This window comes from Aphanomyces invadans (genome assembly GCF_000520115.1).
Source record: "Aphanomyces invadans strain NJM9701 unplaced genomic scaffold supercont1.1, whole genome shotgun sequence".
NCBI lineage: Eukaryota > Oomycota > Saprolegniomycetes > Saprolegniales > Verrucalvaceae > Aphanomyces > Aphanomyces invadans.
This window is the reverse complement of record NW_008580146.1, coordinates 149678-171809: the sequence shown is the minus strand read 5'-3', so window position 1 is coordinate 171809 and position 22132 is coordinate 149678. Positions and strand designations below refer to the sequence as shown.

Below are 22132 nucleotides of genomic sequence, written 5' to 3'. Positions count from 1 at the left end.
AGCGCTCCATTACGTTGCAGGATCCGTTGCGTCGTCGAAGTGGCGCACGGGATGACGCCACGATCTGGTCCCTCCTACACAGCTCCATGGAGATTGGCGAGTCTACCCTCTTATGCTGGCATCGATTGGGACTGGGGCACACCGTCAGGTTCTCGCAACATGCACACGAATGCTGTGAAAAGCGCCTCGACAAACACCGCGACCGCCTCCACAAGACTCGGATACATTCAAATAAAGTTAATCAATACAAGCATCCCCTGTGGATCAGAGGAAATGCTGCTTCATGCCAACACGCCAGCACATACAGATATGTCGTCCTTCTTCCCAATCTGCTTGTTGGCAAACGTGAGAAGATTGGATGCGCTGTAGAACGCCAATTTCTTCACACGCTTGTCGTTCCCAAATATTGCTCGGGTGCCTGGCCGCGGCAGGTCTCGGCACTTCGCTTCAAACGCCTCGAAATCGGCGCGCGTGATCGCATCGTTGGTCTTCATCTCCTCCACAGCAGTCAGGCAAAACCCAGCAGCTGCCACCGCAAACGGAATGTACCCACAATGGCCTGTGAATGTATCCCGGCAAGCCCGCACGGTCGCTTTGGCGATGTCGGCGCCGTGGTTTGGATGGGACGCGACTACGTGGAGCACCTCGTCCACGTACAAGTTGTCGTGGACACCGTCAGAGAACACCATGACGACGTCGCCTGGTTCATATCCCGTGACTTGAATATCCACGGCATCTGTGGGGTAATGGATCTCGTTCATTGTGGAGACGACGGCGGGCACGTTGAAGTCGTAGATGATTGCGTCGCTTTCAAACACGACGACGTTGTGGCGCACTAAGACACACTTGCAATCCCCAATGTTGAACACAAACAGTTGCGACGACGCTGCATCCACGTACACAGCCGTGAGAGCTGAGTCGAAGCGTCCCTTCCGACGTGTCAGAGCTCGTGCGACTCGAATTGCACCGATCATCTCAGCCCCAAAGTCCGAGGACTTGATCGGGACTGCTGGGTCCGACAGACTTTTTCGCCGCAAGCGTTCGAGGGAATTCAGCGTTTCCGTGACGAGCACTCGAGCCAGAATGCCTGACGCCTTTTGGGTCCCAGACACACCATCCGCGACGACCATATAATTGGGGCCGTAGCCTACAGCGTCGTCACCGTGAAAATCGTACGAGGCGCAACCGATCGACGAGAAGCTTCCAAGGCGGCTCTGGTTGCCGCGACTTGCCTTCATCTTGGATATCATGTACTTGTATCCATCGAGACCCATGTGGACTTGCAGAGGACGAGGCAGCGGCGGCGGCAATCAAGTCGGATCGCACTGTGGTTCTGGTCGCAATGCAGAATCGCTCCGGTGCGGAGTGATTGGGTATACAAATAGCAAGAGATTCGACTTAACAAGTCATGCATTGTTGCCGACCGAGTCAAAATAAAATACCGTCCTAACCCAGAATCATGATTGAACTTGAAAAATGTATTGAAACGAACAAGTCTGCCAACCGCCGTGTTTAAAATTCCGCCGGCGCTGTTGACGCCGCCCTTGATGTTCTAGGGGCACGAAATATGTTTAATATCCATATAATGGTACACTGGAATTTGCACAATGCCTGCGTCGTGGCGGTCATCAAGACGATGGGAATATCCGTATAATGGAGCACTAGAATTCCACAATGCCTGCATATTGGCGGTCATCCGGACGCTGTACCACACGTTCAGACGACGCCGGTCGCGGTGCTTGCGCCGCCGTCTCTCCGCATTCGCGCATGCATGTGTGCTAGACGAACACGTAGGGGTCAGGCGATTCAGAACACTCGAGATGCAGTGCACAATCGTGGTGGTTGAGTTTGCTCCACGGACTCGATTGATCAAGTCCATCGTTACCTTGCGATCCGACAACAAGTGCCAACGTTTTGACATGGCTAGAATCGCTACGTACCACGGCGGGCACACTGGACTGGGCATGAACAAAGCACGCTGTCACGATCTCCACGGGGGTATGGCGTGCAAACCTGATCATTTGCGAACGTTGCATGCAATCGTCAGCGTGCTGGTCGTGTAAGCCAAAGAGCATTTTTTCCACCGTTTATGCCGAACTCGTGCGGTTTGAAATGCTGCATTGCGAGCGATTGCACTGCGGTGACTTGATGCAGCCCCTTCGCGACCTCATCGCTGCAGGAGCTCTCGTAACGCAGGGGGGGGGCACAATGGCCAGCATCATGCCGCACACGTTATTTGATCACGTGTAACTGTGGCCGACGAGCGGTTTCGCGGCTTGTGTCAAGAATGAAGGCGCACTCGAAGCCCGCAATCACGAGAAGTTCGACGGCGCGACTGGGGGTGAGCAAGTCCGTATCACACAAGAAGGTGGCACAGCATGCCGAGGATCTGCACCAGGCGGCAAGCGTCGTCGCCGACCCCCCAACTTCTCCTGCTTCCCCAATACCAGGCCTACCAACGGTGGCAGGAACGCCGCCGCCACAAGAAACACCGCCACCTACTCGTCCGATACCAAAGCACCGCGTGAATACCCTCACCAAAGTGAAAGGAGTCGAGTACCTCCAAGGCGGCCGCCAGCCCATTCCCCCGATGACTCTGCATGGCCGCATCTTGACAAATATCGACCCTCGGTCCCGCGAACGAGCTCAAAAGCGTTGGGATGCCCTTCGAGACGTCGTGAGCCGCACGCCCGAATTGACGCGTATCACGCAAAAGCTCCAGGAAAGCATCAGGTCCGATGATCGCGCTTGCCCTTCGTGCTCACTGCTGTCAGGATCCTGAAGATGGATCCGTGCGACCGCCGCGACACCGACATCGCCCACCTGTACTCGTGGTTGATGTCCCAGGAAAACTTGAGTCCGCTCTTCCAGACCAGTTCGTCGTCCATCTCCGTCGCCATAACAACCTTCCCATCATCACGTTGGTCCTCCTCGGTGTAGTGCCGGAAAAAATGGGGAAAAACATTTGCCGTGAACTCGAATTTCTCCACTTGCGAAGTCGCCGTCGTTTCCAGATCGATGCTGGTTTGACTGGGCATTTTAGGCAACGATGTGGTCGTGCATCAAGGCGACATCGGGTCGACATGCTTTGTACGATGCCAGAGCTCGTGCCCGTTGCCCATCACAACTGACGTAGATTCTAATCAGCGGCCTCGTCGCCGTCTACGTGCGAAGTCCCGAAGAACAAGAGCGGTTCACGCGCCTGGGCCTTCGAAAGCAGTACCCCCCTGACCCGTCCACGACTCTGTCGGGGGATGCCCCGCCCGTCAAGATATCGATGGACTCGTCCCTTCCCAAGAACACCTCGACGGTTTGTTGACCACGTATTGCACAACATCGTGACCGTCCTTAGCTCCAACGCGCGGCGGCCCCGAGCTTTGGCACTAAAGTTGCGACTCTCAAACCTGGCGCGACGTTTGGCGAGATCTGCCTCATCGAACCCGACTCGAAGCGAACGGCAACCGTGGTCGTCGATGGCGCATGCAGCTCCGCCAACTTCATCGTACTCACGTCGTCGTCGTACACGAAGATGACAGCTACCCAGAAAACAGAGGTGGTGCATATCATCATTTCCGACACAGCCGGGACCGAACACACGTTTTCCTGCACTAGGGCACGATCTCGGACCACATTGCGTTTCTCCACCAACTCTATATTTTTCGAACGTGGTCGAAGATGCGTACGCTGTCTCGCATCCCAAGCACCGAATCGATCGTTGTGCTTGCTGTAGAGCTCATGAGGTTGGCTTCGTCCATGCGATACATGGTGTTTTCGCCGCAGGTGTGCTGCTTGGACATGCATGGGCACAACCTAACGCGCGGAAGCGACAGCAATTCCTACAGCGCAAGAACGCCGACATCGAATACTTTTACATGATCTTGAGCGGTGAAGTCCGGGAAGTGACCAGCATCGTATTCCAGCAAGTGCATCACGTCCCTGGGTACGGCGACAGCTCTCTTCGCATGTTTACACCCGTGGCGACAGCGGCGCAAAGAAGCTCACCGAACACAAAGTCACCGCCGAGCTCACGTACATTGGAAAATACGACGTCGTGTGTACGTCGGGATGGGTTGTGGACGCGCGGGACGACTGACGTCTGCAGGCGAAGGGTTGGTGTACCCGAGGAAAATCCACCTCAGCCCCGTCGACGTTCGTGCAGGTCCGTTCGACGGAGCTAGACGATCCCTAATATGCTCACGTCGTTGTAGAAACAACGGTGTGCGCGCTTGCGTTGAGCGTACGTGTGAGGTGGCGGGACTTTTCCCATTCTGGATTGAGCGAGTGCGCTGGCGTGTAGAAAAAGTTGTTTCAGCTTTCGATTTTGAACGCTGCCCAGCTGCACCAAAAGCATGTCGCGCAGCACACGATGCGTGTGCTCGAGCAAGTGAGCGACGCCCGTCAAAAGTGGCGAGAGGCTCGAATCAACCAAGCCACGGCATACCCCGACCTGCTCATCAAAATGTCCGTCGTCGTCGCGATCCCATGCATGTCCTCATGTGTTTGTGAGCGCAGCACGTCCAAGATGATGCGCCTCAGCGGCAACTTGTGCATGCAGTGCGGCCGGTGCACGCACATAGCTGGCGACTCGGTTTGTCTCTTTGACGCGTTTCTAAAAGCGCACGACCCAAAGCCCGTCGAGCGGCAGTACTTTCACCACAATGCCCCGGCAAAAGAACGAGTGGAGGAGCCCGAAGACCCGACTACTGGTCCACCGTCGCCCACGAACAACCACGACAGCGTGGCTATCGCCCCTGCAACTACCTCAATACCGACCTCCGACGATGTGCGGCCGTCATCCGTACACCGGCAACTCCTCAACGACCACTGGACGGAAGCAGCCAAACATGGCATTTCCCCGCGGCGCCCTGCCACAACCGTACGTGTTGCGAATGTGGTGAAGACTCATCTGCCTTGCTAACATGGCGCTACAGGACTCGGCGTCGACTCGGCGACCGGCAAAACCCAACCCAGCCAGACGAACCGCCGATATTGCTTCAAAACTCGACGCCGTGCGAATGTCGTGGCCGTATGCGTCCCATGAAGCAGAAGAATAAGGTTCCGCCAAGATGAGATTCGTTCGTGTTTTGGTGCCGGGTTAGAATTCATCTTCTTGGATGTAGTTTTCGTGGTGGCCGCCGCGCGAGTGTGGTTGATGGATGTCTCCGAGGATGGGGGTGTCGGCTCGATTGAGGGGTTTCATTGGAGGCGGCGAGCTGTCGGGTTGGTTCCGTTTGTGATGGTGGCCATCCAAATCCATGTCTCGTGGGAGGTCTGTCATTTCAGCCAAGTATTCGGCGGCGCTCATGTACTGCGTCGCGGACTGCCCGAGCAGTTTCAAGATCTCGAGGGCATTGTAGTCGATGGTTTTTCGCGGCTTGACGTCGGCGACGCAAATGTCTCCAATGCACTCGCCCGTCTCGAGCGTCAGCGGCACCCCGACAAAGAACTGGATGCGCGACGTCGTGCGCCGATCGACGCTGATGCGCTTGTCCGAGTTGACGTCCAGCACAACGCATGGCTTACCACTTTGCGCCATTCGACGAAACGTTGGCAGCGACTTGGGCAAGTCGGCTGGGTTCACATGGGCATCGTAGTGCACGAGCTCGAAGAGGCTGGTGCGAATGCCGGCCATGGGGCAATGGAGCGCTTGCATTGCCGAGTGGCAGATTTCTTCAAAATCCGAGTTGATGTACTCCTGTCGCTTACTGGGACCTTTCTTCTTGGAATTGCGAGACGTAGATGAGCCCTCGGACGTGAGCGATGCAGGTCGCTTCGGAGGTTCGGCGCAGAGTGGTGGGGGAACGTCGCCGTTCAACGTTGTATTGAGAGAGACATGGTCGGAGGCAGTGTGTGCAGGGGGTGGCGGCTGCTGCGCCGCTTCCTGAGTCACATACGGCTTTGTTCGACCAGGATGACTCATCGATGTCCGAGCGAGGGATTCAAGGTTGGAATAGTTGGTCGTGAACTTGAGCATGAGGGTCTTGAGCGCTGGACTGACCAGGTTGGATCCACCCGCCTTTTTGCTCGAAACGGTAAGGGTGAGCACTGTCTTGCCTGGCTCGGCCGATGGAGTCATCACGAAGTAACTTGGCTCAAAGGACGCGAGTTTATAGCTGTCGGCGCGGGCCCGGATGCCGTACTGCGCGCCAATGCCGTCGTAAGACTCGAACAGCACGATACCCACAGGTCCATACTTTCTCGACCGATGCACACCACAATACTCGTAGTAGAGAAATTCCTTGGGCTTGGTGAAAATTGCACCTGTGTTCAACGCAATCCACTTGAGCGCCAACGACGATTCCGTTTCGTCATGTCGTGGGCCATCCGCGTGGAGGACTTCACCGTCGATGAACGTCTTCCCGTGAAGTTCCTTCATGATGAGGCGGAAACTCGGACTGTCCAATAAACGAAGCATGTCCACACATGAGTACACTGTTCCTGGGACTTGAGTGACCAATCTCATGGCGCAGTGCTGGTTTGCTGCGTTGCGTTCGTGCTGGTACATGCGAACGTCCGGTTTGTTTGTCGACACCGACGTCCATGATGTAAAGTCAGTCGAGCTATCCACGGCCCGTTCCAGGCGCTTTCGGCATTCGCTGTGCATATGCTCAATGTCAATATCTTGCGGCCACGAGCTCAAAGCAGCCGCGCCGTTCGCCAGGTGCTGCCCTGGCATCGTGCGTTTTTTTCAATCGCGCCCATGTTGTCTTACGGCAACATTGCTTCGAACTTCGATCCACCGTTGCACGCCAGCCGCAAGGAAAAAGCTGCAATCTATTAAAAACAATAATATTTGTCCAACATGGCGAAACTACACGTTTACAATACTAGTATCTGCAAGCTCGCATTGTCAACGATGCAATGTAATGTGATTTTATACTAACGCATTTCAATAATATTATCGCCAGCAATGATGCTATTTTTTTCACTGCAACCTGCATCGTCGAAGTTCGTAAATTCGAGGCGCGTATCGCGCCTGGAGCGATGGACATGATGGAACCACGAGTTACTTCTTGAGGGGCTTCAACCGATACGATTCTAATCGGGATGCTGAGAGACTTGCTGCGGGGGTAGCGGCATCAGGTGCGTTCGCTTTCTTGCCCTTCTTCTTGTGTTTTCGCTTCTTCTTGGACGGAGCGGCAGCTTCGGAGTCAGCACCGTCATGGGCGGTCGTGTCGTCGTTGTCCACTTCCTGGTCAGCAGTGGGTTCCGTGAGAATCTCGTCGTCCGCCTTGGCAACTGCCTTCTTGCCCTTGCGCTTTCGCTTCTTCTTGGACGACGTGGAAGCGTCGCCACTTGCGGCCTCAGGTGGTTCAGTGTTCTCCTCGATGGTTTTCTTCGACTTGCCAGTTCGCTCCTTGACTGTTTTACGCAGCTGCTGCACTTTGCGGCGGTTCACGGAATGTTCACGGTCCGCAAACGGAGCCAGTCGCTTCAGCGATACGACTGCCTTGAGCTCCTGGTCGTTGGCGTACAGAATATCCTCCGTCGTAAGACCATAATTGTTCTTCGCCACTTCGCGGTACTTGAATCGACATGGAAGGTCCCCGATCAAGTCTTCGTAGTCGAGGGCGTACAGTTCGTCCAAATACTGCTTCTTCTTGGCGTCCAATTCCGCCTGAGTCATCGTCGTCATGGCCTCTTCATCGGCATCTTCCCCGTCGTCGTCGTCCGCAGCATTTACTTCGTCCTGGCGCTCGTTCGGATCACCTTCGTCGAATTCACCCATGGCGTCATCGGCATCTTCTTCCACGTCGGCTTCCTCAACTTCTTCTGGGTCCTCTGGCAGCTTGCCAAATATTTCGTCGTCGTCGTTCCACGTGGGCTTTTCACCGTCGTCTTCGCCATAGTATTCGTCGTCAAACACTTCGGCCATGCGCCGATCGTGTTCCGCGGGGTCGAATGCGCCGTCGATGTCGGCGGCAGTCAGCTTGCTGTTCTCGTCACCCATGAGTGCGCGAACCTTTTCAAGCTTGGCTTCAATGTCAGCTTGTTTGAGGTTCTTCAACCGTCGCAGCTCCTCCTCTTTTTTCAGGCGCTCTAATGCCTTGCGCGCCTTCCGTTCTTCACGGGCGATTTTACGTTTGTCGTCCTTGCGACGGAGCGAGTCGTCAATGTGTCGCGAGAACGTTTGGATCTGTCCACCACCTTCTTCTTCAAATCGAAAGTTGTATGCGTGTTCGAACGCATCTGCCTTGTCCAGCGCTTCTTCGTCCTCCGAGTCGTCCACTGCTTGGTCGTCCTCGATCGGCCGACCGCGCGTCGCCTTGGCGCCTTCTTTCCAGACTCCGCTCTTCAAGTACTTGTTTAAAAAGTCATCCGGGTTCTCGATCTCGTGGCCATGCAATTCTTTGAACGCTTTGTACTCGTTGTCATCGGCCTCTTTCTCCGCGGCCGTCTTGGTCCTCTTCGTAAAGATTCCACCGTCCAATTCATCGTCATCGTCGACACCAGAAGCAGCCAAACTCTGAAGGAATTCACCCTTGAGGCGTGCTTGATCTTCTGCGTACGAGGTTGTGGCAGGTTCGTCGTCGTCAGACTCGTCCGACCCGTCGACATCACCGGCGAGCACTTGTTGACGCACCAAGTCTTTGTAGTACAACGGTTTGTCAGCCTTTTTCTTTGTGGACGAGGAGGTCGCTTTGGTACTGTCGTCGTCACTACTGTCACTGTCGACGACTTCAGGTTGGAAGAACGTGATAGACGAGTCGTAGATGGATGGATCCTTCTTGCGGATTAACTTGAGCGTTCGAGAAATGTCCTTGTCCAGTTCCTCGGTCAATTGGTCGCCATCTTCGTCGTCTGTTTCCGAGTCGGATTCGTCGTCGTCGTCGCTCAAGTCCACATTCTTCAGGTTTTTCAGCTCTTCGTTCCGTTTCTTCTCATGGTACTTCTTGGCAAAAGATTCGTTGATGCGAAGCTCCAAGCCATGGTCGTCGTTGCCAGCGGTATCCAGGATTCCCAATTTGGCCGCGGTCTTTGCCATTGCGGAGGTCGGTGCTGGCGTGGAAAGGTTGAACTCGAGTGGATTTCCCTCCACTTACCAAACTGCAACTGGATTGGACAAAATCAAAGCTCAAATTAGGGGGAAAAGGGTGTTTTGATTGGTTATAAATATTGCTATTTACATTTTCATTGTCAAATTATTTCACCAATATGATTGGACACCTAGGTAATGCAGAATGATGGTTTTCTGATCGTTGTTGCGATTGGACCGCGACCTTTCGAACATGCCGCCGATGGCCACCACCGCGGTCGAATGGTCCAAGCTGGATATCCGTCGCCTGCCAACGCTGGTGAAAGAAGGTGAGCACCAGGCGGCTTCTCCATCATTCAGACGTCGTCTTGTACTAGTGGATGCGCTTGTAAAGTTTGCACCTGGTTACAAAGAGACCTTTTCCGACGACCAAGTATGCTCCGAATACGTTTAGTCGACTATAAATGTCCATTAGATGCACGACTTCCTCGTGTCACTTGACACTCGAATCGATGAAGTCGATTCAATGAAACGCGAGTTTGCCGATGGTACGACCTTGCGCAAGGTTTGTGATGATAAAGGCAGCCACTCGTTGACTAGATCCACGAGTCATCGTCGTCGACCGTCAGCTATTTCGGTTGCGCCAAGTCCGCGTTGAGTTGAGAAATACTCCCGTTGGGACGCGTAACAATCATTTGCACGAGTGGGGACCCAGTTTCCTTGCCTGGATTCCTCATGATAACTTGACCAGGTCAAAGCCTGCGAAGGAAGCAACAGAGCCCAAACAGGTTGGCGTTGGCATCTCGAAGAAAATTGAAGTTCCTTTTCATCACTTACACCAGGAAGTCAAGCCCATGTACAATTGGGAGACTCGAAGTACAGCTTGGCATCAATCCGTGGCGAACAAAGGCAAGCATGGTCCCGATTGCTCACTCCTTCGACATACGAAGTGTCAGCGTTTGATGACGGCAGATTTGAATTACATTGCGCTCAAGGAGCCGGGGCATTTCTCCACGCGAAGCCCCGTTGAAAACACTTTGGAAGTGGAAGGGCAATTTGAGTTTCAGATCATCATGACCGAACAAGAGTGGAGGTGGCATCAGGTACGCCAAACGACATTCTGTCGCGTGTTGCGGGCTCAAATGGTGGGATCGACTTGTGTAGAAACAACGGCGCCAAATTGCTGCCGAGACCAAGCACCTTGAACGCAAGAAGAAGGTTTAAACGACACCCAACTGAACAGCCTACAAACTGACCGATTCCATTCTTTGTAGGCGGAAGTGCACGGAGCAGCGCCGCAGCAGTACGGCCGCTAGAAAGTATGCGACGCGGCAGCTCTTTACATGGTTTGATACGTAGGCGCTCCATTCAATCCAGTACGCCGTACATCGATCCCCTCAAGCTTGAAAAAAGCGTGTATCGTTGAGAGACATTTGAAATGTGTTCATTGTGGAATGTTATGTCGACCTCGTCATGATATCAAATTAAACAAGTCCTGTCATACTGCATTCCGCGACAAAAAGCAACAGCAGGTGGCGGCGCGGTGGCGATGACAGCAGGAGATGGAGCATCGCTCAGTTCCTCGGCAAGGATAGAAGAGGAACTCGATGAACTGCGACAAGAGCTAAGTATATGTGAAGCTGAGCTCGGAGTGTGGAAGCACCGCCTTTCGGTCGCCCTGAAAAAAGGACAAGGGAATTCGAGCAGCAACCTTAAACGCCGACTTGACGAATGTCCTGCGACGGATCCCGTCGTCCCTGCAGTCAATTCACTTCAAAATGTTGAGAAGGACCCAACCAACGGTCACAGCGCCATCAAACGCCCTCGTTCTGTAGATACGTCCACGGAGGAACCCAGAGTCGCTGCAGAGCTTATTTCAAGTACAGTTGGGGAAAATGAGGTGCCTCCAGCCGTGGGTGTAACCCCAATAACCCCGCAGTCATCATTATCAACTTCCTTACCGACACCAACGCCATTATCGTCCCCGACGAATGGATCGATTGAACCACTTGCGTCCATGCCAGAGCGCCAGAAGTTGCTTCAAGCATTGCGAGATGAAAAAGCAAAAGCTCAGCGGCGGGAGAAGCTCCTGGAACTGCAAAAGACAGCCGAAGAGACACTGAAGGTATCGTCCATCCCCTTCACGGTTGCAACGGCCCAACGAGAATAATCTCACCTTGTGTCACGGTGATGTAGAAACAACGAATTGCACGTGCTCAGTTGGAGCTCGCCGAGCGCAAGGAGCTACCTACCAACTATCAACCATTCAAGCCAAGCGTTGTCAAGCCAACGGCAATATCTATGGCATCCTTCCAAAGACCCTCACGACCAGCCCAAGGATCATCCTCAATGTCCGTACACCAACGGACGTTCAAGCGGTCACGACTGCATGCAACAAGTGCCGACGTTCCACCGCCGGTGACTCCAGTCACAACTTTGGAAAGGCATATGTATGAATGTAAGTGCACTGCCACGCTCTCAATTCATTCTGACTCGCCCATGCAGTACCACAATACACCGCGTTGGGGTTGGACTCTGCTGCCGACGTTGTATCACATTTGTTTCGGGTGTGCATTCGTTGGATCCTTGAGACGAACGAGGTAATGCACCATGTCAGTGCGCGCCCCATCAAGAATTCTCGTAGGTTCCGTCTGTCGACGAATTGGAAGCCAGGTTTCTGAAATATGCTGGCAAAGACTACACCGCTACAAATGTCCCCACTTCGAGCACGGAAGAAGCACTTCTGGAGGTGGCATCGATTGTGAAGACTTTTCCACTGCTCCATGCATGCGTTTCGGGGCAAGACCGGCTGGGACGTGACAGGTCGAGCGATTCAATCGACGTTGCATTGGAATCCCAACCGTCGTCGCTGTGGAACATGCTCGTTCCGCACGAAATGTGTACTGGAGGTACCGTGAATAACTTTGAGAAGCAGTACTTGCGTCTTTTTGGGTTTATGCGTGTAAACTAATGTGCAATTTTTGGCTGGTTTTTAGATCATTTGTTCGCTTATCTTACGGAATCCCGAGAGAATATTCTCTCGGCACTGTCGCTGTCATCGCGACTCCAATCCAAGGAATCGACAGCGTCTGTTCTCGACTTGGTCCTCTCTCAAGTGTACTTGGCCGGCACGACGCAATTGTCATCGGCTCTCCATACACTCATTCCTGGCGCGCCTCCAAGTGACGTGCATGTGACTCTCCCAGACTTGTACGCATTGCCATCTGCGTTTCATGCGCCATCGGACCAAAATTCGCATTTGACGACGTCAAACGATCAAACTTCACACCCTGTTGTGCCGTTTTCGATCGACAACGATTCCCCGCTACTTCAAATCCGAGCGTATCGATTCCACCCAAGCTTTGCAATCACGAGATCAAACAAGCGGTCCCTTTTGAGCGCCACCTACGCAAACACAATCGATCCGATGAAGTGAGTACTCTGCCATCGTTGGAATTGTGGTCAATCTTTTCTTGTGTCGACTGACTTTCGAGATAGGGTGCTTTGCCCATATGAGCTGAATGGCGTTTGCAACGACGATCGATGCGAATACCAGCACGAACGAGACTATTTGATGTCACAACACACAGCGTACTCGGAGCTCATGCGATGCCTTGAGGGCCAAGAACCGCCGCATGACGCGGACACGGACCCCCAAGAGTTAGAACGTCGGGCCGTCAAGGCTGTAGAGAAGTTTCATGCTTCATCCAGTTCGTCACCGGCGGAACTACTCGTTGCTAAATCGACTCGCCAGCATACGACGGGTTCGCTGGTCTCTACAAGGTTGACAGATCAAACCACCTTGCAGAAACACGCCCATTCATTTTGTACCTTCATGGAGCCTCTTGCGAAATTGCGGTCGATGGCACCCAGTACTTCGTTCAGTTTGCAATTCTTGTTAGAGGTATGCATGTTTCGGTGAGGGCGAGCTCATGAATTGGCAGGACGAGCTTCATGGTGGGTCGACCAAAAAAAGTCCATCGAGACAGTCTGCCGTGAAGGAAGCTACACCGGCGGCTCAAGTGACTCAACTGTCACCAGCGATCGACGACGAAAATTATTTGGCATTGGAGGCCTATCCTGACTTGGCTGTCGACCAACTCACAAGCTTCGAACGATACTACGCAAAGGATTGCACTCAGTCACTAATCCAAGTACGTCATTTTTGTCGATGCTCCTCTGAATGTGTCCCGCTCGCCAGGAGCTCGAGCTGCAAGTGGAGCAGCATCCTGAAGACGTTGACGCTTGGATTTCCCTGGCATTTCTCCACGTTGACGTCGATATACCCAACATGTACGGTTTATTCGCGCTGTCTGATGTAACGTTGATTGGTACAGCGACGATGTGGGCTCGTGGTGTTGCCAGTCCCAAGTGTTTGAGATTATCGGGGTAAGATTGTGCTCGTCGTGGAGTGATTTCAGGTGGGCGGTGCAGGTTGTGCGGTCGAAGCGGTGCTCAAACGAAGCCATCCACATGGACAAGACGCTGCACATTTTGGCCCGGGCCCTTGAAGTCGAGGCCAATCTATACAATGAAGTGCTATGGCACTTGTACTTGGAATTTTACACCAGTGAAGGAGCGTATGAATTAGCCGAACAAGCAACACGTTTTCTTCCGGGATCTGCGAAGCTGTGGATGTGCCAACTCGATTTATGCAAGTTTGAATCCGTCGCTGATGCTTCGTTTGTGCACGCCACGGCCATCGAGAAGATGCTCAAGCACTCCAAAGCTTCGGTGCCCCTCGTTTCCCAGCCGATCCTATCGCTCATTGTCCGGTGGTGCAACATGTTTGTCGATGCTGGACATGTAGACCGTGGACGCCAGTTATTGCTGTCCATTTTGGAAGACACCGAAGACAAACCAACCTGTTTGGCGGCGTTTCAGTTGGACCCCGACCATCTCGCCAAGCTGTGGCTTATATACTTGGACTTGATGCTGTTCGACGCAGTGTCGACGCCGGAGGATCGGACCTTGTACGATTACATTTACTCCTACACGGCCGTTCAAGTCGAGCTGAAGCGCCAACACGCTCGTGGACCCGCTTACTGCTGTACTGTGTTCAGGCGTGTTTTGCAAGGCATGCAGAGCACCATCGGATCGAACCATCTTGGCATGCGAATAGCTTTGGTTAATCACGTGATCATCCAAGGTGCTGTGGTCAAAGACCATGCCGACGTCATGCAGTTGATCGAATCGTTGGAAGAACAAGCCGAAGCCATGCCACCAAGACTGTGCCACACAATTGCAACCACTGTCGCGGCAATGGGATACCCCTATGACGCCTTGGCGACACGATGGGCAGCAAGAATGACAGGGTTGTCGTCGTCACAAGAAAATCGCATGTATGCGTGCATCCTGGGCAATGCGGCAACTGACCAGACGTTGCTGGATCGTCCACACTATGTGTCGGACCTCTTGCAATGGACGGAATCATTGAGCAAGGAGGCGTTGCCTGGTGTTGCTCGAGGTATTTTATTACTGCATGCGATCGCGCGCTTGGATGGCGTGACCAAAGCTAGTCAGCACTTGGACTGGGTGCTGCGGCGGCCGAGTGTGCTAGCTCACTTGCCGGCAGTGGATCAGCACCACTTGTGGTCGCTCCGTCTGCAATGGGCGATTCAACTCGTTGGGGACGGAGACAAAGTCATCCGGCGGTACATTCAAAGCGTCGACAGCGTGCCGCGAAAGTGGACGTCCGTTGCCGCAGCCATCGAGTGGTGTTTCGAACCGTCATCGCGACGCTTTGGATTTGCGCTGTTCAGTCGGTACACGTCCAGCATTCCAAAGCCCCTCCACGCCCCTCTCTATGCCAGTTTTGCCCAAGCCTTCGCGTGTTATCCGCCATTTTTTGCTGCCTATGCACGTAAGAAGAATTTGTGGGATGATTTGGGTTGTTGAGCAATCGAATGGCGTGGCTTGTTTTGTAGAGTGCCAGTTTTCAAGCGATCGAGATCGCTTTGCATTCACGAGTGCATTGAGGCTGTGCATCACTGCACTACCACGCAACTCGATGCTCCTTCGTGTCGCCGTCCACGCAGAACTCGCCCATCTCAACCGAGCAGCCCACACTCGCTTGAGGTCGCATATCAAATCATGCATGTTGGCAAACCCGATTGCTGCGGCACCGTACCAAATTGCGTTCGCATTGGACACTGCGTTTGGAAACTCCAAGCTCGTCCTGCCTCAGTTGCAGGACCTTACACAGCTGCTTCTTCGCCGTGGAATTCTCGACCTGAAGCATGCTCAGTCGTCCACGACTGCGTTTTCCATTCCTGGCAACCGACTTGTCCATGTTCCTCCGTCCCTGTCCTTCATGAAGGACTTGTGCGAGCTGAAGTTGTCACGAAATTGCCTCCTCGGCCTTCCTGACACGTTGTTCCTTTCGTTGCGGCATTTGCAAGTGTTGGATCTGTCGTTCAATTCGCTGCTGCGGCTGCCCGAGTCGATCGTCGGCCTCAGCCAGTTGCGTGTGCTGAATGTATCGCACAATCACCTCCAGGACCTGCCTCTGTTGTTTGGTCAGCTGCACGCTTTGGAAGACTTGGACGTGTCGTGGAATTTGGTCACGGGGCTCCCGTCGACCTTTGTCGCATTGAAGAACCTTCGTCGGGTGAACGCTCGAGGTACATATCTCTCTATGGACTTGCTTCGACGTAGCATTACGTGGCTGCCGTGCACGATCGAGGCGAACGACAACATGTACAGCCCAGGGAACTCAATCTCTGGACTGCATGTGCCGCTGCACGCATCGTTGGGTCCTTGTGCGCACTGCCACAAAAATGCTGGTAAAACCCAGCGATTCAACGCAGCCGTGTTGTGCCCTAAGTGCATCTTGGTGGCGTTGCTCCCGTTGCTGTAGGAGTTGTCCGTCGACAGAACTTCTTCCTAATGTCATGTCTAACTACTGCCATTTCGAAGCCATTTTCGTCTCCTTTGCTGATGCAATTGCGCGACTGTAAAAAGTGCTGCGGTCGTTTCCATGCACGTCGTAACGATCCGACAAAATTAGCCTTGTCAGTCATCCGTGGCATTCCGTTCATCTCGCTGCCATGCCGAGCACGACTGAAGCGCCGGCGTTGCCGGGACCTGCTCCGCCCTGTCTGCCATCTTCGCCGACCAAGTCAACGCCACCGTCGCCAACCAAACCGTCCCCTCATGCGACGCTTCAAATGCTCGCGGCTAAAGCTGCTGCTGCCGTACGATCCCGCTTGCTTTTGGTGCAAGCAATCCACACACACACAAACTTGTAGAGCCTACCCGTCGCCCCCACGCGTACGCTGAAAGTATTCACAGGGTACTGGCCGTCCTCATGCTTGATGGAGGTTGGTTCAGCGGGATCGATGCAGGTCATGGAACGTCGGCAACAAGATGCCGCCCGCGACGTCGGAAGGCATCCATGGTTGGGTGCCGAAAGGTACAAGCTCGCCGAAACATATACCGTTCTCACCAGTGTCGTCGGGGCAGGCGGTGATGACTACGACATCGTGGCGATTGGACTCCAAGAAAGCACGTACAAGAAGAAGGCGACGTCGTCACCGACACATCGCGATGACGTCGAATCGGTCGCAGAGCACGAGGACGAAGACGACGACGAAGACGCCGTCGATGACGCCGATCTCCACGACGTCGTGCTGGACGACGCGTCGAAACGCAAGCCGTCGCCGTTGGTCAAAGCATCCCAGAGTATTCGACAGTCGTTTGGCGACCTCGCACGTCGAGCGAGCACGACGGCGTCAGCGCAGTCGTATCCATTCTTCGTTCAGCTTCTCGTATGCACGTCACCTTTGTCGTCAAATTTCGACCATCACGACGGTGCGTCAGGAGCACCTTGGTCCCGATTACACGGTCGCGGGCGCCGTCGAGCTCATGGAGATTCGTCTGGCCGTATTTGTCCACACTCGGAACACGGTGCGTGATCATCGACGTCCAGGATGAGTCACTGGTCGGAAACTAGGTGTCGAGTGTGGAAAAGGTTACCGAGGCCACAGGCGTCGGCAACGTGATCGGGAACAAGGTCTTTTACCCCGGCTTGGTATCTCTCACACGCGGGTCGTCGTAGGGCGGCGTCGTGCTCAAGATGGTGGTCGACCACCGGTCGTTTTGCTTTGTCAACTGCCACTTAGCCGCCCACGAGGCGGCAAAATTTCTCGAGCGGCGCAACAACGACGTACGTTGAAATGAATCGCATCATCATCCACGTCGCCGACGTCGTCGTCGTGCAGGTGGCGGAGATTCTGAGCGGCGCCCGCGTCGGCCAGCGCAGTATCGAGCTCGACCACCAATTTGACCATGCGTTTTGGTTTGGCGACATGAACTACCGCGTGCAGCTCGCGTACACCGACCCGAAGGACAAGACGAAGGAAGAGCATTGGACGGCCGTCCACGCCCTCGTCAAGGGCAAAGTACGTCCGGCGCTTGTGTTCGTTCGATATGAAGGGCACTGCCATGTAGGAGTACAGCAAACTGTACGCGAACGACCAGCTCCAGCACCAAATGCATGCCAATAAAGTGCTTGCCGGGTGGCATACGGCCCCTTGCAACTTTCCGCCGACTTTCAAGCGGCTCCGCGGCAAAGTGGATGAGTTTACGGTGGGGGGCTGGTTTACGTTGTACAGCGTCATGCCTGACAAAGCCGCAGCAACAACGCGTCCCATCCTACTGCGACCGCGTGCTGTGGAAGTCGCTGCCAGGGTTCGCCGCCAACCTGACCTTGAAAGAGTACAACTGCGTCGAGGATATTTCGACGAGTGATCATAAGCCGGTCTTTGCAACGTTCGACGTGCGGCCGCTGCCGACACCATCACCAAACTCCAACTCGCACGACGTACTGTGGTCAAGATGGGCATCGAAAAATAGAACTCCTGATGATGGCTGACGTAGCTCGTCGAGGTCAAGTTTTCTGACGTGTCGGCGACGAACCTGGACGCCATGGACTTGAATGGACAGAGCGATCCTTACGTAAGCCCACCGTCGCGCTCGAGGCGTGTCGACTCACGCAAGAGCAGATCAAATTCTACTGCACCGTGCCGGACTTGCTCTTGGGCGACGATGGCAAGCATCCGCAGTCAGCCGTGCTAAAAGGGACCCTGAATCCTACGTACGACTTGCGTGTTGCATCGATCGTGACAATGTTGAGCAGATGGGAAGACGGCCAAATTCCAGCGCTACAGCTCAAATGCCAACTGAATCAAATCCTGCGACTGCACATGATCCTGTTGATCATGGATTGGGACGCAACGTCGGCCGACGACCCCCTCGGTACGACGACATCCTGAATTTGTGGCAGGGGCTTCGACCTTCTCAGATGGCTGGACGTTGTTGGGAACAGGACAAGCGGTGCTGTACTTGCCGGACTGCTACGAACCCGGCGAAAGCGTGCCGTTTGAGGTGCCCGTGATCCGCAAAGGTATCAAGTCGGGCACGATCCGTGGCAAAGTGTCGATCCATGCGTCCGGAAAGAGGTTTGCCGAGTGGGAGAAGAACCACGCGAGAGTACCGGGGTGCGCGTGCTTGCTCATGTAGCGCCATGGAACCCTTTTCTCCTTCCATAATTCACACGTATGCATGAACTCGAGTTCAATCAAGCGCATGCCAATGGACAGAGTAATGTAGTGCACGCCTGGCGCTCACACAGCTGCATCGCGTCATGACGACGTGATCCCACCCAGATCATGCACCTCGGTGGATGGAAATTTCCGCATACCGTACGAACTTATCCGGATGCCGATCGAGCATTGAACATGTCGTGGTATGCATGCAGCAACCCCGCTTGCCGCCACTTGGACGGGCCACCTCGGGCAGTCCACATCACAAACGGCCCGCCAAGATGCACTGAATACGCTGCGGAATGGTACGCTAACTGCTTGAGCATCGCATTTCTCCGTTCTCTTCACACAGCGTGGGGTGTCGACGACGAAGCGTTCCATGCGAATGCTGCCGCACCCTCATCAGCCTTGATTCGATGCGCGATGGAGTGGTGATGTGCCAGTTATGTGGCTTTTGCACCGTGCTCGATGTGGACTTGCGGGCGTTCCTTTTTTCACCTCCCCTTCCATTCGAGGTGAGCGACATCCAGAACCAAGAGTTGTCGGCCAATGTGAAATTAGGCTGCCATGAGGAACGAGGTCTCGGCAGTGCACGATCAACGACAGCATGCATCTCAAGCAAGTGCTATTGTGGAAGAAGGTACATGGAAGAGCTTATCGTGGTCTCAACTGTGGAATAGAGCCTTTGCAGCCTGATTCCAAACGACAAAAGGTCATCGACGACGACTCTCCTCGCTCTCTCGAGGGAGTATGGACGTCTGCGAGACTTCCTCTGACGGAAAAAGCGCTTCCATTCACGTCGTCAAGCCTTGGGGTATACAATCTCTGCGTTGACGCTCATGCTGACGTAATTCCCAGATGCTCAAGCTCCTCCAAGGCCCCAACTTTGCACAGGTTCATTTTTCGTTCAGCATCATCTTTTCCACACGCTTCTCGTGTGTAAGCGCCGTGTAGCACGAGGTAGATGCGTTGTCCGACACGTTGCTTCAGTTCTTGCACCACCGGCATATCCTCGTGAAGCTCCAGGACGAGTTGCATGATCTGGAGCAGCTCCACCGTCATTTTTCCCTCCGCCAGGTACTCTTTTCCGGGTCGTCAAGTTTGCTAAGCCGATGAGGTCCAGAAAACGGTCAGCGCATTCGTTGTGGAATGCACGGCGCTGCAGATTCGCCGCCTTCGCGCCACGTTCGACCGAGTGGCAACTCCATATTGCCGCGTCGTCGGCATCGCCACCCACCACCTCCGCGAGCTCTTGCGAGAAGCTCGTGAAATCGGCCATGCCGCTGTCGATACAAAAACCACCCCTTCGACATCGGACGCCATGACGTCAACGTCACTGCGGTCCCGGCGTCGCAAAAACTTTCAGGAACGCCAAGGTACTGTCGCCGCGGCGCTGTTGACGCCCCCGAAGGCCCGCCCCCACCCTTCCGACTTGCTCTTGACCGAAAAGATTCAGTTGTGGTGGCGAGTCGCCCATTCGGTTGCCACTGTGTGCGCTGGTCGTCCTCGACACTCTATCGTCTAACAACGGCACCAAGGTGACCCCCACCGGCAATTGGAAAGACGGGATGTGCCTGCATTCGCTCACAGGGATGCAATGCTCCGGTGTAGTTGCGCACATCACGAGCACATTGTGCATCTTCGTGGAGGTTGCCCGAAACCACAACGGGGTGCCATGATAGAGGGCTTTGACCGCCTGACTTTACTGAACGAAGTACATTTTCCTGTCGTCCTTCAGTTGCGTCTGAGGTGGCGGTGTGTGGGCTAGCCCATCTCACGCAGGAGTCCATCTATGGTTGGCTGTGACGCCCCACGGCGACGTGAAGCTCATGTCGGATGCTGCGCCTCGAGAGGCACTATCCAGTTGCAGTGTGCTGAATGGCCTCGTTCTCATGAATGTTCCAACACGGTGATGCTTGATGATTTCCCATTAATATTTGATTGCCCGGTTGAGCTAATTCCATACAGTCTGAAAAGAAATCATACACGCACCCCAAAATTTTCACCTTCTCAAGTATCAGTAAGGATAGCGGTTCAAGCCGATACGTAGTCCATGCAGTCATGTTCTCAATCGGCAGGGTGCGAAAGGATTTGGGATGAAGCCATGTCAGTAAAGAGAAAAGTGCCATCATCAAAATTTTGGCTCACAGTCAACGAAGGCAACGAGGGAACATTCACTCATATCTCAGGAACCCAATCAGAGTTTCCTATGATAGTTGGTGTTATTTCAGAGCTCAGTGTGAACTAAATTTTGTTCATTCGATGTCAGACCACAAAATGAATAACCTTTGAGATACAGTGGTTTCCCTCATTAGTGGACGGTCGCAATAATTATACCTTGCGAAAAATTGTACCTATCATGTTTCAACAGGTTATTGCTGGAACCTTCATGGACTCGTGTTCACAACCTTGCCATGCTCAAAATTCAAAACTTGGAGGCGCCAAATTCAAACTTTGCACACACACTCACCCATGCTTGTCCCCATTTGAGAAACGTGAGGACATGAAGCCTATGCAACAGCGTATTCGCCTCACGATAAAGCAGAAATTGGTTCTTTGCCAGCACTTCGAGGCCAACAAAAACCTGACCTTGCGCCAGCTTGCGGCGTGGGCACACGTAACGTTTAAGCTCCCGAAGGCGCCGTCAAAGTCGTCCATGGAGCGGGTTCTAGCGCACACCGTACACGAGCAACTCGCCCTCGAACGACCAAAGCTTAAGACATTACACAGCATCACCTGCCCCGAGCTAGAAGACTCCCTCGTCAAATGGATTCAGTTTTGCGAGAAAGCGAGTCTTTCGATCGTAACGTACGACACCATCCGCAACAAAGCAAATCGACTACGCCAGAGTATTATCGAGCGAATGGAACAAAGCGACCCTGACCGAATCAAACTCGAAAGGATGAAGTTCTCAGCGGGATGGATCACGCGATTCATGACACGGAATCGACTAAAGTTACGGCGAGTCCACGGCGAAGCAGCATCGGCACCCGAGTCGGTCGTTCGTAATGGGCGAGCTGAACTCCGCGAAATCACCAAGGACTTGTTGGAGCGCGACATCTACAACATTGATGAGTCAGCTTACTTTTACTGCGCCGTTGCTTCGCAATCGATCTCAAGTGCCCCTATGTCGGGACGAAAGAATGTGAAGAAGAGGCTCACCGTTGCTCTGGCCGTGAACGCCGATGGTTCCCACAAGCTTCCGCTGTTGTTCATCGGAGCAGCTAGGATGCCACGTTGTTTGAACAGCCTGTCGCAGGATGATTTTGACGATCTCAACTATACCAACTCACGGAAGGGATGGATGACGTCGTCCATTTTTCGCAAGTGGCTCGAGGACTTCAACGACGAAATGCGCGAGTGCGGTCGGAACGTTCTTCTGCTCTTGGACAATGCCTCAGTCCACCATAGCCATGATGGCGAGACGATGCTTTCCAATGTGACGTTGCGATTCTTACCCCCGAACACGACCGCGCATCTTCAGCCGCTTGACGCAGGGGTGATTCGATCTTTCAAGGGTCACCTACGTCGGATTCGTACAGACTTCATCGTCAAGAGGGTTGAATACCTGTACGAAGTCCAGCAGATCGCGAAACTGACCAAGGCGGAG

The 22132-nt window shown here is 53.9% G+C and overlaps 8 protein-coding genes across 13 annotated transcripts; 5 read left to right on the top strand and 3 right to left on the bottom strand.

Moving 5' to 3' along the window:
- Nucleotides 1–136: 136 nt before the first annotated feature.
- On the bottom strand, nt 137–1386 carry H310_00039. Of its 2 annotated transcripts, XM_008862627.1 has the most exons (2): nt 554–1386; nt 137–488 (listed from the first exon to the last, which is right to left on the bottom strand). In XM_008862627.1, exons 1-2 carry the CDS (start codon nt 1272–1274, stop codon nt 448–450), a joined length of 762 nt encoding a protein of 253 aa, XP_008860849.1. In that variant the 5' UTR covers nt 1275–1386; the 3' UTR covers nt 137–447. The 2 variants fall into 2 exon arrangements, with proteins under 2 accessions (XP_008860849.1, XP_008860848.1); XM_008862626.1 differs by having other exon boundaries at nt 137–1386.
- An 870-nt stretch (nt 1387–2256) lies between these two features.
- H310_00038 (hypothetical protein) lies at nt 2257–6680 on the top strand. Of its 3 annotated transcripts, XM_008862623.1 has the most exons (15): nt 2257–2733; nt 2775–2875; nt 2941–2997; nt 3044–3090; nt 3137–3310; nt 3353–3553; nt 3613–3679; nt 3731–3780; nt 3831–3940; nt 3985–4055; nt 4103–4159; nt 4209–4237; nt 4298–4461; nt 4513–4876; nt 4932–6680. In XM_008862623.1, the coding sequence occupies exons 1-15, from the start codon at nt 2288–2290 to the stop codon at nt 5052–5054; spliced, it is 2061 nt and encodes a 686-aa protein (XP_008860845.1). In that variant the 5' UTR covers nt 2257–2287; the 3' UTR covers nt 5055–6680. The 3 variants fall into 3 exon arrangements, with proteins under 3 accessions (XP_008860845.1, XP_008860847.1, XP_008860846.1); XM_008862625.1 differs by having other exon boundaries at nt 4209–4461; XM_008862624.1 differs by having other exon boundaries at nt 2775–2997.
- Nucleotides 5037–6681, bottom strand: H310_00037 (hypothetical protein). Its single transcript, XM_008862622.1, has one exon. The coding sequence runs from the start codon at nt 6674–6676 to the stop codon at nt 5096–5098; it is 1581 nt and encodes a 526-aa protein (XP_008860844.1). The 5' UTR covers nt 6677–6681; the 3' UTR covers nt 5037–5095.
- Nucleotides 6682–6868: 187 nt separating this feature from the next.
- Nucleotides 6869–9035, bottom strand: H310_00036 (hypothetical protein). The gene has a single exon (XM_008862621.1). It carries the CDS (start codon nt 8984–8986, stop codon nt 7007–7009), a length of 1980 nt encoding a protein of 659 aa, XP_008860843.1. The 5' UTR covers nt 8987–9035; the 3' UTR covers nt 6869–7006.
- A 179-nt stretch (nt 9036–9214) lies between these two features.
- On the top strand, nt 9215–10485 carry H310_00035. Of its 2 annotated transcripts, XM_008862620.1 has the most exons (10): nt 9215–9306; nt 9355–9410; nt 9453–9525; nt 9578–9680; nt 9729–9765; nt 9820–9886; nt 9950–10080; nt 10142–10195; nt 10252–10280; nt 10337–10485. In XM_008862620.1, exons 1-10 carry the CDS (start codon nt 9231–9233, stop codon nt 10401–10403), a joined length of 693 nt encoding a protein of 230 aa, XP_008860842.1. In that variant the 5' UTR covers nt 9215–9230; the 3' UTR covers nt 10404–10485. The 2 variants fall into 2 exon arrangements, with proteins under 2 accessions (XP_008860842.1, XP_008860841.1); XM_008862619.1 differs by having other exon boundaries at nt 9820–10080.
- Nucleotides 10486–10490: 5 nt separating this feature from the next.
- H310_00034 (hypothetical protein) lies at nt 10491–15913 on the top strand. Its single transcript, XM_008862618.1, has 11 exons — nt 10491–11102; nt 11174–11435; nt 11483–11577; nt 11622–11886; nt 11974–12409; nt 12476–12881; nt 12922–13131; nt 13179–13270; nt 13315–13366; nt 13412–14840; nt 14905–15913. Exons 1-11 carry the CDS (start codon nt 10527–10529, stop codon nt 15834–15836), a joined length of 4755 nt encoding a protein of 1584 aa, XP_008860840.1. The 5' UTR covers nt 10491–10526; the 3' UTR covers nt 15837–15913.
- Nucleotides 15914–15994: 81 nt separating this feature from the next.
- On the top strand, nt 15995–18551 carry H310_00033 (hypothetical protein). Its single transcript, XM_008862617.1, has 14 exons — nt 15995–16173; nt 16228–16271; nt 16324–16391; nt 16442–16746; nt 16799–16885; nt 16932–16991; nt 17037–17144; nt 17200–17379; nt 17429–17566; nt 17616–17801; nt 17858–17935; nt 17983–18074; nt 18117–18235; nt 18306–18551. Exons 1-14 carry the CDS (start codon nt 16027–16029, stop codon nt 18497–18499), a joined length of 1806 nt encoding a protein of 601 aa, XP_008860839.1. The 5' UTR covers nt 15995–16026; the 3' UTR covers nt 18500–18551.
- A 154-nt stretch (nt 18552–18705) lies between these two features.
- On the top strand, nt 18706–20254 carry H310_00032. 2 transcript variants are annotated; one of them, XM_008862615.1, is made up of 7 exons: nt 18706–18827; nt 18875–19037; nt 19084–19162; nt 19203–19336; nt 19381–19416; nt 19477–19599; nt 19646–20254. In XM_008862615.1, the coding sequence occupies exons 1-7, from the start codon at nt 18718–18720 to the stop codon at nt 20045–20047; spliced, it is 1047 nt and encodes a 348-aa protein (XP_008860837.1). In that variant the 5' UTR covers nt 18706–18717; the 3' UTR covers nt 20048–20254. The 2 variants fall into 2 exon arrangements, with proteins under 2 accessions (XP_008860837.1, XP_008860838.1); XM_008862616.1 differs by having other exon boundaries at nt 18706–19037.
- Nucleotides 20255–22132: the final 1878 nt, after the last annotated feature.

Excerpts from the sequence above, each read along its gene's own strand:
- H310_00039 (XM_008862626.1), bottom strand. The coding sequence starts at position 1,274 with ATGGGTCTCGATGGATACAAGTACATGATATCCAAGATGAAGGCAAGT.
- H310_00038 (XM_008862623.1), top strand. The coding sequence starts at position 2,288 with ATGAAGGCGCACTCGAAGCCCGCAATCACGAGAAGTTCGACGGCGCGA. Across the intron at positions 3,091-3,136 it reads ACATCGGGTCGACATGCTTT|ATTCTAATCAGCGGCCTCGT; the intron begins GTACGATGCCAG and ends CAACTGACGTAG. Across the intron at positions 3,554-3,612 it reads CAGCTACCCAGAAAACAGAG|GGCACGATCTCGGACCACAT; the intron begins GTGGTGCATATC and ends TTCCTGCACTAG.
- H310_00037 (XM_008862622.1), bottom strand. The coding sequence starts at position 6,676 with ATGCCAGGGCAGCACCTGGCGAACGGCGCGGCTGCTTTGAGCTCGTGG.
- H310_00036 (XM_008862621.1), bottom strand. The coding sequence starts at position 8,986 with ATGGCAAAGACCGCGGCCAAATTGGGAATCCTGGATACCGCTGGCAAC.
- H310_00035 (XM_008862619.1), top strand. The coding sequence starts at position 9,231 with ATGCCGCCGATGGCCACCACCGCGGTCGAATGGTCCAAGCTGGATATC. Across the intron at positions 9,411-9,452 it reads AGACCTTTTCCGACGACCAA|ATGCACGACTTCCTCGTGTC; the intron begins GTATGCTCCGAA and ends AATGTCCATTAG. Across the intron at positions 9,526-9,577 it reads GAAACGCGAGTTTGCCGATG|ATCCACGAGTCATCGTCGTC; the intron begins GTACGACCTTGC and ends CTCGTTGACTAG.
- H310_00034 (XM_008862618.1), top strand. The coding sequence starts at position 10,527 with ATGACAGCAGGAGATGGAGCATCGCTCAGTTCCTCGGCAAGGATAGAA. Across the intron at positions 11,887-11,973 it reads GCACGAAATGTGTACTGGAG|ATCATTTGTTCGCTTATCTT; the intron begins GTACCGTGAATA and ends GCTGGTTTTTAG. Across the intron at positions 13,367-13,411 it reads AAGTGTTTGAGATTATCGGG|GTTGTGCGGTCGAAGCGGTG; the intron begins GTAAGATTGTGC and ends TGGGCGGTGCAG.
- H310_00033 (XM_008862617.1), top strand. The coding sequence starts at position 16,027 with ATGCCGAGCACGACTGAAGCGCCGGCGTTGCCGGGACCTGCTCCGCCC. Across the intron at positions 16,886-16,931 it reads TTGTCCACACTCGGAACACG|GTGTCGAGTGTGGAAAAGGT; the intron begins GTGCGTGATCAT and ends GTCGGAAACTAG. Across the intron at positions 17,936-17,982 it reads ATGGACAGAGCGATCCTTAC|ATCAAATTCTACTGCACCGT; the intron begins GTAAGCCCACCG and ends ACGCAAGAGCAG.
- H310_00032 (XM_008862615.1), top strand. The coding sequence starts at position 18,718 with ATGTCGTGGTATGCATGCAGCAACCCCGCTTGCCGCCACTTGGACGGG. Across the intron at positions 19,038-19,083 it reads CACCTCCCCTTCCATTCGAG|GCTGCCATGAGGAACGAGGT; the intron begins GTGAGCGACATC and ends ATGTGAAATTAG. Across the intron at positions 19,337-19,380 it reads TCACGTCGTCAAGCCTTGGG|ATGCTCAAGCTCCTCCAAGG; the intron begins GTATACAATCTC and ends CGTAATTCCCAG.